We start from the raw sequence: 11092 nt of genomic DNA, 5'->3' as shown, positions 1-11092 counted from the left end.
TCACTGGACAGTGATCAGGAGCAGGAACCCTGGCTGATTTCCCCAATCACTCTAACCCAGGGATCACTGGACAGTGATCAGGAGCAGGAACCCTGGCTGATTTCCCCTCTCTCTCTCTAACCCAGGGATCACTGGACAGTGATCAGGAGCAGGAACCCTGGCTGATTTCCCCTCTCTCTCTCTAACCTAGGGGTCACTGGACAGTGATCAGGAGCAGGAACCCTGGCTGATTCCCCCAATCTCTCTCTCTAACCCAGGGATCACTGGACAGTGATCAGGAGCAGGAGCCCTGGCTGATTTCCTCTCTCTCTCTCTAACCCAGGGATCACTGGACAGTGATCAGGAGCAGGAACCCTGGCTGATTTCCACTCTCTCTCTCTAACCCAGGGATCACTGGACAGTGATCAGGAGCAGGAACCCTGGCTGATTTCCCCTCTCTCACTAACCCAGGTATCACTAGACAGTGATCAGGAGCAGGATCTCTGGCTGAATTCCCGCTCTCTTCTTATCCCAGGTATCACTGGATAGTGATCAGGAGCAGGAACCCTGGCTGATTTCTCCTCTCTATCTCTAACCCAGGGATCACTGGACAGTGATCAGGAGCAGGAACCCTGGCTGATTTCTCCTCTCTATCTCTAACCCAGGGATCACTGGACAGTGATCAGGAGTTGGAAACCTGGCTGATTTCCTCTCTCTTTCTAACCCAGGGATCACTGGGCAGTGATCACGAGCAGGAACCTTGGCTGATTTCCCCTCTCTCTTTCTAACCCAGGGATCACTGGACAGTGATCGGGAGCAGGAACCTTGGCTGATTTCCTCTCTCTCTCTAACCCAGTGATCACTGGACAGTGATCAGGAGCAGTTTTGATCTCCCTCTAGTGTCCGAACATTGCCAGGGCAGGTACAGGACATTGATAAGGAGTAAAGCTCCATCAACACTCTACACATCCAACGCATCAAACCCACCTTCCTATGATTTCCCCAACTCCCACTTTCTCCCCATGATCCTCAATCCCACCTGCTCCACATATTCTTCATTCCCACCTTACGACACATCCCTCAATCCCAGCATCTCCCAGTATCCCTCAATCCCACCTTCTCCCCATATCCCTCAATCCCACCTTCTCCCCATATCACTCAATCCCACCTTCTCTCCATATCCCTCAATCCCACCTTCTCCCCGTATCCCTCAATCCCACCTTCTCCCCATATCCCTCAATCCCACCTTCTCCCCACGCCCCTTAATCTCACCTTCTCCCCATATCCCTCAATCCCACCTTCTCCCCATATCCCTCAATCCCACCTTCGCCCCACGCCCCTCATTCCCACCTTCTCCCCACGCCCCTCAATCCCACCTTCTCCCAACGCCCCTCAATCCCACCTTCTCCCCATATCCCTCAATCCCACCTTCTCCCCATATCCCTCAATCCCAACTTCCCCCCCACGCCCCTCAATCCCTCCTTCTCTCCATATCCCTCAATCCCACCATCTCTCCATATCCCTCAATCCCACCTTCTCTCCATATCCCTCAATCCCACCTTCTCTCCAAATCTCTCAATCCCACCTTCTCTCCATATCCCTCAATCCCAGCATCTCCCCGTATCCCTCAATCCCACCTTCTCCGCATATCCCTCAATCCCAACTTGCCACCCACGCCCCTCAATCCCTCCTTCTCTCCATATCCCTCAATCCCACCTTCTCACCATTACGTGTGTTTTGGACACTATCATTTTTTGCTTCCATTTCTGTTCACCTCCAGGTGAAGCACAGATTCTGTCTTTGAAACTGGATAAGGTTATTCCCTGGAAACTGGCTCCATTTTTCCGATATGAAGGATCTCTCAGCACTCCGCCCTGTACAGAGAATGTCGTTTGGACTGTTATGGAGCGCCCCATGTCTATGAGTATCTCACAGGTACAGTTCTGTTAGCAACCCTCCGCACGTCCGCGACAGAGACCAGGGGAGAGATCGATGCATTGGGGTAACTTCAGATCATGTGGAGAGAGGAACAGGAGGAGGCCATTCAGCCCCTCCAGCCTGATGTCTCTTCCATTCGGCCACGGCTCTTAACCCCAAGATTTCCAGCAGAGGGTCCGATGATCTTCTCCTGCCCCGAGAGACAGGTCAGGCATTTACCGACCTCACTGAGTGAGACTCAGTGCAGAGGAAAACTCTGGCTCATTCCAGGCAGTTTGTGGAGAGCTCACCTGAGATAACGCAGCCTGATGTACACCATTGCATCGAGGTGGTCACAGACACCATGTTCCCAAAGACGTGAAATATCATCACCTTCCTACAGGATAACCACAGTCGAATGGATACAGCCTATGGGTAGCCTATGCTCACGTGTTAAGGGGTGATCGTGCTAACCACTCGCTCTATAACCAGGTCATTTCTTGAAATGCACTCAACTGCTCCTCACCTCCTCAACTCCTCCTCACCTCCTCAACTCCTCCTCACCTCCTCAACTCCTCCTCATTGAACTGGACTAGCCATGTAAATACTGTGGCTACAAACGCAGTTCAGCAGTTGGGAATCCTGTGGTCAGTAACTCACCTCCTGTCTCCCCAAAGCCTGTCCACCATCTACAAGGCACAAGTCAGGAGTGTGATGGGATACTCCCCACTTGCCTGGATGAGTGCAGCTCCCACAACACTCAAGAAGCTCGACACCGTCCAGGACAAAGCAGCCCCGCTTGATTGGCACCACATCCACAAACATTCACTCCCTCCACCAACCCAGCATCCAAGGGTTTCACTACCTCCACTCTCCAAGACCTCGTCTTGAGGGCACTCGCTTGAGGGGGCAGGCGGAGGCAGAGAGTGTGCGCTGGGCGCCGGCAGTCGGAGGGCTGCTGGAGACCAGGGCCATGCTGGGTCGAAACCAGATGATGAGCCTATGGAGTTGGCCGTTAGGCGGCAGATGCTGGATGTCCAGTGGGATGTCCGGGAGGATCTGGTGGAGATCCGTGTGGGTCTGAGTGCCAGGCTCTCTGCTGTGGAGGAGTCCATGTGGAGCATGATCACTGCGTTAACCCTCACGGCCGAGCGCCCTGACTCCACCATTGAGAGAGCGGCCACTGTCATGGAGAGGCAGCTCCAGCGACAGAATCAGGGGTTCCTGGGGATGCGCACGGACCTGCAAGACCTCAACACAGGCACTGACCTCAGGTGGTCAGTGCCCGTGTGGGAGATGGATGAGGCACCCAGTATCCCAGTGAGGTGCCCGTCCATCAATGGTGAGCCGGGAGGTCCAGAACGACCTCGCGTTGGCGCACAAGCTGTCTGACATCTCTGCGGGCTCCTCTGTGACCTTCAGAGCCACTGGCATTGGGTGTCCACCCACACAGTCAGAGCTGATCCCAGTCCCACTCGTCTGTCCAAATGGAGGTCACTGTCTCCCTGGAGAGACGAAGCCTCCTTCGGCACTGCACCTCGGACATATTGAGGTAGCTGCATCGCCGCCTGTAAACTCTGGCAGCAGGATAGCAGTGCTCTCTGCGGACCCTTCCGACTTAGACTACCAGCTGGCCCTGCTCCCCTTGTGCCAGCGCCTCTCCTCCCCACAGGTACCCTCCCCTGGAAGCTGCATTGGGACACCCGGCCTCCTCTCCCTTCTTCCCCTCTCTCCCTCCTCAGGCGGGGTGCGTCCAGCGGAGACCACAATCCCCATTCCCAGGGTGATGGAAGGCTGTCTGGTAACTGGAAGGGTCCCACACGGTCTGAATCCTCCGGGGTCCTTGGAGACACCAATGAGGCCTGAAATGAAGCCTGGAAATGCTCAGAATGAAGCCCCGAATGGAGATGAAGCTACCAAGTACCAAAAACACACCAACAGCAAACGATCTCCTGAACTCCTCACGACTCGCGCTGGCAATGCTGCTGACCCTTTTTATCCCACCCGTGGAGGAGGGTATTGAAATTGTCGGCTGCCCACCTGCCCGTTTTGCCCATGCGACAAGGGCAAATTTGCACTCTGGAAACGCGGAATCGGATTTTAACGGCTTAAGTGACCTTTTAATTGATGGCGGGTGGGTTTTTTTCTGACTTTTCTCTCTTTCTAACTGGACTCCTGTTGCTAGGTAACAGCACAGTTTTTTTTCTACCTTGTGCTTGTGAGACCTTCCCTTCAAGTGTCGTAAAACCTCATTAGTAATGCAGGTATACAAACAGAGCTTAGAGATGCAATCTCCACTGAAAAATGAAACTGGGCCACTGGTTTCATCTTTTAACCCACAAATAGAGAAAAATATACATTAAACTATCTCTAGATCCTAACACCTTGAGCTAACTGACCCCTCCTGGACCATATAGAGTCCAGGATACACTCCCCGCTCGGATCAATTCCTGCCATGTCTGTGAGCTATGCTTCGTTCAACTTTGACCTTTCTCCTCGTCTGACCTCCTGGTTAAACCACTCAGTGAGAGACGTGCTCAGTTCCTGTCTCCACAAACTGTGCTGAAACCACAAGTGCAGGGCCATGACCAGGTCTCCACTTCACCTGTGTCTCTCCCCTATCTCATCTGCTCCATGAAACTGATTCTCTGTTTATATCTCGCTCTCTCATTCCCCCCAACACCAGCCATCCCAATCGCTCAACCGGGCAGTCTCTCTGTCTCATCCAGGACCTACAACCCTCCCTATCTCTACAACTAACTCCAGCCCCTACAACACCCACTATCTCTACAACCTCTTCCAGCCGCTACAACCCCCGCAATCTCTGAAGTCTCCTCCAGCCCCTACAACACCCCTTTTCTCTGAAGCCTCCTCCTGTCCCTACAACTCTCCCTATCTCTATAACCTCCTCCAGATCCTACAACCCTCCCTATCTCAGCAACCTCCTCCAGATCCTACAACCCTCCCTATCTCTGTAACCTACTCCAGATCCTACAACCCTCCCTATCTCTGTAACCTCCTCCAGCCCCTACAACCCACCCTATCTCTGTAACCTCCTCCAGCCCCTACAACCCTCCCTATCTCGGTAACCTCCTCCAGCCCCTACAAAGTCACTCTGTCTCAGTAACCCTCCTCCAGCACCTATAAACCCTCCCTGTCTCTGTAACATTCTCCAACCCCAACAACCCTCCCTATCTCTGTAACCTCCTCCAGCCCCTACAACCCTCCCTATCTCGGAAACCTCCTCCAGCCCCTACAAACCCTCCCTGTCTCTGTAAACCACCTCCAGCCCCTACAAACCCTCCCTGTCTCTGTAACCATCTCCGGCCCCTACAACCCTCCCTATCTCTGTAACCTCCTCCAGGCCCTACAACCCTCCCTAACTCTGTAACCTCCTCCAGCCCCCTACAACCCTCCCTATCTCTGTAACCTCCTCCAGCCCCTACAACCCTCCCTATCTCTGTAACCTCCTCCAGCCCCTACAACCCTTCCTATCTCTGTAACCTCCTCCAGCCCATACAACCCTCCCTATCTCTGTAACCTCCTCCAGCCCCTACAACCCTCCCTATCTCTGTAACCTCCTCCAGCCTCTCTTGTTTACACACGAATCGGGGTTCCAGGAAGTACAGTACACCGAAGGGTGGTGCACGTTTCTCATTGTGTGGGTTAAACAAACTATCACAAAATGTAGGTGCAGCTCAGAGCCAGGTACTGGTCACGTACAAGATCGGAAATGAGAAAATCAGAGTGAGGTCCATTTCCAGGACTGTGAAAGTTTAATGCATCAAATGTGGAGATTATCCAAGATGAGGTGGTTCATTTACGTTTACCTCCTGATAGGCTGTGAGTATTTACACACTGACTGCAAACCTCAAAAGAATCCGTCCCATAACTTTGAGGGAGTTATCTTTACAACATTTTGGTGTCTATCTCACTGGGTTTTACTGTCCCTCTCTCTCTCTCGTAAACGTGACTCTGAAACTGGTGGGTTTGGGACCTGCACAGTGACAAGTCCAGACAGACATTCCCAGGCATTTTCTGATGGGGGTTCATACGGACTCAAAACGTTAACCTGGCTCCACTCTCCACACACGCTGCCACATCTGCTGAGTTATTCCAGCATCTTCCGTCTTTATTTCACATTTCCATCATCAGCAGGATTACGCTGCCTGTACTGAGGGAATGCAGCACTGTCGGAGGGTCAGTACTGAGGGGGTGCAGCACTGTCGGAGGGACAGTACTGAGAGAGTGCTGCACTGTCGGAGGGACAGTATTGAGGGATGCCGCACTGTCAGACGGAAAGTACTGAGGGAGTGCAGCACAGTCGGAGAGTCAGTGCTGAGGGAGTGCAGCACTGTCAGAGGGACAGTACTGAGGGAGCGCCGCACTGTCGGAGGGTCAGTACTAAAGAAATGCTGCACTGTCAGTGGGTCAGTACTGAGGGAGTGCCGCACTGTCAGAGGGTCAGTACTAAAGAAATGCTGCACTGTCAGTGGGTCAGTACTGAGGGAGTGCCGCACTGTCGGAGGGTCAGTACTGAGGGAGTGCCGCACTTTCGGAGGGTCAGTACTGAGGGAGTGCTTCCTTGTAGAAGGGCCAGGAATCAGAGGACACTGCACTGCAATGCACTATCTCTGTAACCTTCCTCCAGACCCTACAACCCTCCCTATCTCTGTAACCTCCTCCAGTCCCTCTTGTTTACACACGAATCGGGGTTCCAGGAAGTACAGTGCACCGAAGGATTGTGCAGGTTTCTCAGTGTGTGGGTTAAACAAACTATCACAAAATGTAGGTGCAGCTCAGAGCCAGGTACTGGTCACGTCCAAGATCGGAAATGAGAAAATCAGAGTGAGGTCCATTTCCAGGACTGTGAAAGTTTATTGCATCAAATGTGGAGATTATACAAGATGAGGTGGTTCATTTACGTTTACCTCCTGATAGGCTGTGAGTATTTACACACTGACTGCAAACCTCAAAAGAATCCGTCCCTTAACTTTGAGGTGGTTATCTTTACAACATTTTGGTCTCTATCTCACTGGGTTTTACTGTCCCTCTCTCTCTCTCGTAAACGTGACTCTGAAACTGGTGGGTTTGGGACCTGCACAGTGACAAGTCCAGACTGACATCCCCAGGCATTATCTGATGGGGGTTCATACGGACTCGAAATGTTAACCTGGCTCCAGTCTCCACACACGCTGCCAGATCTGCTGAGTTATTCCAGCATCTTCCGTCTTTATTTCACATTTCCATCATCAGCTGGATTATGCTGCCTGTACTGAGGGAGTGCAGCACTGTCGGAGGGACAGTACTGAGGGAGTGCCGCACTGTCGGACGGTTAGTACTGAGGGAGTGCAGCACTGTCGGAGGGTCAGTACTGAGGGAGTGCCGCACTGTCGGAGGGTCAGTACTGAGGGAGTGCCGCACTGTCGGAGGGCCAGTACTGAGGGAGTGCTGCACTGTCGGATTGACAGTATTGAGGAAGAGCAGCACTTTCGGTGGGTCAGTACTGAGGGAGCGCCGCACTGTCGGAGGGTCAGTACTGAGGGAGTGCTGCACTGTCAGTGGGTCAGTACTGAGGGAGTGCTGCACTGTCAGTGGGTCAGTACTGAGGGAGTGCTGCACTGGCGGAGGGTCAGTACTGAGGGAGTGCTGCACTGTCAGTGGGTCAGTACTGAGGGAGTGCCGCACTGTCGGAGGGTCAGTACTGAGGGAGCGCCGCACTGTCGGAGGGTCAGTACTGAGGGAGTGCTGCACTGTCAGTGGGTCAGTACTGAGGGAGTGCTGCACTGTCAGTGGGTCAGTACTGAGGGAGTGCTGCACTGGCGGAGGGTCAGTACTGAGGGAGTGCTGCACTGACAGTGGGTCAGTACTGAGGGAGTGCCGCACTGTCGGAGGGTCAGTACTGAGGGAGCGCTCCACTGTCAGAGGGTCAGCACTGAGGGAGTGCTGCACTGTCGGAGGGTCAGTACTGAGGCAGCACCGCACTGTCGGAGGTTCAGTACTGAGGGAGTGCCGCACTGTCGGAAAGTCAGTACTGAGGGACTGCTTCCTTGTAGAAGGGCCAGGAATCAGTGGACATTGCACTGCAATGCACTATCTCTGTAACCTTCCATCAGACTCTACAGCCCTCCATATCTCTGTAACCTCCTCCAGCCCCTACAACACTCCCTATCTCTGTAACCTCCTCCAGCCCCTCTTGTTTACACACGAATCGGGGTTCCAGGAAGTACAGTGCACCGAAGGATTTTGCACGTTTCTCAGTGTGTGGGTTAAACAAACTATCACAAAATGTAGGTGCAGCTCAGAGCCAGGTACTGGTCACGTACAAGATCGGAAATGAGAAAATCAGAGTGAGGTCCATTTCCAGGAATGTGAAAGTTTATTGCATCAAATGTGGAGATTATCCAAGATGAGGTGGTTCATTTATGTTTACCTCCTGATAGGCTGTGAGTATTTACACACTGACTGCAAACCTCAAAAGAATCCGTCCCTTAACTTTGAGGTGGTTATCTTTACAACATTTTGGAGTCTATCTCACTGGGTTTTACTGTCCCTCTCTCTCTCTCGTAAACGTGACTCTGAAACTGGTGGGTTTGGGACCTGCACAGTGACAAGTCCAGACAGACATCCCCAGGCATTTTCTGATGGGGGTTCATACGGACTCGAAACGTTAACCTGGCTCCACTCTCCACACACGCTGCCAGATCTGCTGAGTTATTCCAGCATCTTCCGTCTTTATTTCACATTTCCATCATCAGCAGGATTATGCTGCCTGTACTGAGGGAGTGCAGCACTGTCGGAGGGTCAGTACTGAGGGAGTGCCGCACTGTCGGAGGGTCAGTACTGAGGGAGCGCAGCACTGTCGGAGGGTCAGTGCTGAGGGAGTGCAACACTGTCGGAGGGTCAGTACTGAGGGAGGGCCGCACTGTCGGAGGGTCAGTACTGAGGGAGTGCAGCACTGTCGGAGGGACAGTACTGAGGGGGTGCAGCACTATCGGATTGACAGTATTGAGGAAGTGCAGCACTGTCGGAGGGCCAGTACTGAGGGAGTGCTGCACTGTCAGTGGGTCAGTACTGAGGGAGTGCTGCACTGTCAGAGGGTCAGTACTGAGGGAATGCAGCTCTGTCGGAGGGTCAGTACTGAGGGAGTGCTGCACTGTCAGTGGGTCAGTACTGAGGGAATGCAGCTCTCTCAGTGGGTCAGTACTGAGGGAGTGCCGCACTGTCGGAGGGTCGGTACTGAGGGAGTGCCGCACTGTCGGAGGGTCAGTACTGAGGCGTTGGTTCATTGTGTTGTTGGGGAAGAGACTGTATCACTGGGACATGTCTCTCTCTCTCTCTCTGATTCACAGCACAGGGACTGGTCACTTCCCTGGTCAGCGATGGGGAAAGCTGTGGGATCCACACGGGTGGCAATGGGCTGGATATGGAAGAGAACTCGGCCGCGTATTGGTTCACACGGAGTGAAGATTGGGACAACTTGGCGATCGAGTGTTTGAATGAAGAACTGAAGAGAAACAAGACATTCATGAATGTTTGGGATTTGGCAAGAAAGTTATGGAATGGGCGCACCATTCCCCATGGTCTCCTTAAGGAGCACATGATCGTGGTCACTATGTACACCCATGATGGACCATTGTACAAGGCATTTAACGATGAGGTTCAGGAATATGGAAATATCAACATATACAACTCCAAATTTAAACTGAAGGGTTTCCACTATCTCCTAACCATCGCTCTCCAGGCATTGAGAGATCATTCCAAACAGTTACACGCTTATCGCGGGTTGAACATTCCCTTGTCTGGGAGACGGGGCCAGGAGATGAGGTTTGGGAGATTCGCCTCCACCTCCCTCAAGAGAAGAGTGGCCGAGGGATTTGGAAACAGGACTTTCTTTGTGCTAAACACGGCTTACGGTGTTAATATCCGCAATTACTCGTTCTTTAAGAGGGAAGATGAGATCTTAATCCCTCCCTACGAGAAGTTTGAGATTGTAAAGGCCGAGGGCTCAGGGGGAAACTGCAACTTCACCCTCCGCTCGGGAGGCTACGAGGGAGTTGAGGTGGGGCTGGAGAGGGATGGTAGTGACTGTCTGAGAGTTTACCGGGAGACCCTACCCTGGTGGGCCGGGTTTCTGATCGCCTTGGGGATCTTGGTCACTCTGTGGGGGTTAGGTGCATTTCTCTACAAGGGCTTCTCCCAGGAATATATTCCAATTTCCCAACATCTCCCCAACCCTCAACCCCCATCCAATACCCCTCATACACCCTCAACCCCTCCCCAACTCCCCAAACCTTAACCCCCATCCCTCCCCTCACACACCCTCAACCCCTCCCCAACTCCCCAACCCTCAACCCCATCCCTCCCCTCACACACCCTCAACCCCTCCCCACCTCCCCAACCCTCAACCCCCCTCCCTCCCCTCACATACCCTCAACCCCTCCCCAACCTCGCACACCATCAACCCTCACGCGCCTAATGATCTAAACTCTGCCCTCATAATCCCTAACCATGTTCCCTGCATGGCAAACGATCAGGTCTGAGGGGCTGAATGGCCTCCTCCTCTTCCTATCTGTGCAAACTGTATATTAAGGTCATGTTTGATAGATTGACAGTGTTTTAAATGTTGAATTAACAATGTTGACCTCAAATTAAAATAATTTGTGCTCTATCCTTTTCACAAGCAATATTTCAATAAAAACTAACGAGCAACTATCCAAATATCTCTGATCATTGTAACTTATTGGAATCTTGCTGTGCACACTCTATACGTTGAACTGGTGAAGTGGGCAGGCAGATGGCAATTGCAGTTTAACGTAGAGAGTGAAGTGGTTCATTTTGGGAGGAAGAATTTGGAGAGACAATATCAAATAAAGGGTACAATTCTAAAGGGGGTCAGGTTGAGTGAGCGGGTAATAAAGCAGACAGTATCCTGGGCTTTATTAATAGGGGTATAGATTACAAGAGCAGGGAGGTTATGTTAAACGTGTATAAAACACTGGCTCAGCCTCAGCAAGAGAATTGTGTCCAGTTCCAGGCATCACATTTCAGGGAGGATGAAAAAGGCTTCAGGGAGAGGGCAGAAAAGATTCAGAGAATGGTTCCAGGGATGAGGAAATTCAGGAATGGGAGATCAAAGGACAGTGATCAGGAGCAGGAACCCTGCTGATTTCCTCTCTCTCTCTCTAACCCAGGG

General features: G+C 52.4%; 1 protein-coding gene across 1 annotated transcript; it reads left to right on the top strand.

Annotated features, from left to right (window-relative positions):
• Positions 1–5675: 5675 nt before the first annotated feature.
• Positions 5676–10105, top strand: LOC144674274 (erythroblast NAD(P)(+)--arginine ADP-ribosyltransferase-like; the record flags this gene model as incomplete). Its single annotated transcript, XM_078535700.1, has 2 exons — positions 5676–5739; positions 9249–10105. Coding segments are annotated over exons 1-2 (921 nt in total), but the record flags the coding sequence as incomplete, so codon positions are not given.
• Between the last annotated feature and the right edge of the window lie 987 nt (positions 10106–11092).

The sequence above is a fragment of the Cetorhinus maximus genome, unplaced genomic scaffold (assembly GCF_964194155.1).
Source record: "Cetorhinus maximus unplaced genomic scaffold, sCetMax3.hap1.1 HAP1_SCAFFOLD_603, whole genome shotgun sequence".
NCBI lineage: Eukaryota > Metazoa > Chordata > Chondrichthyes > Lamniformes > Cetorhinidae > Cetorhinus > Cetorhinus maximus.
The sequence above is the reverse complement of the archived record's forward strand: the minus strand, read 5'-3'. Positions and strand labels throughout refer to the sequence as shown.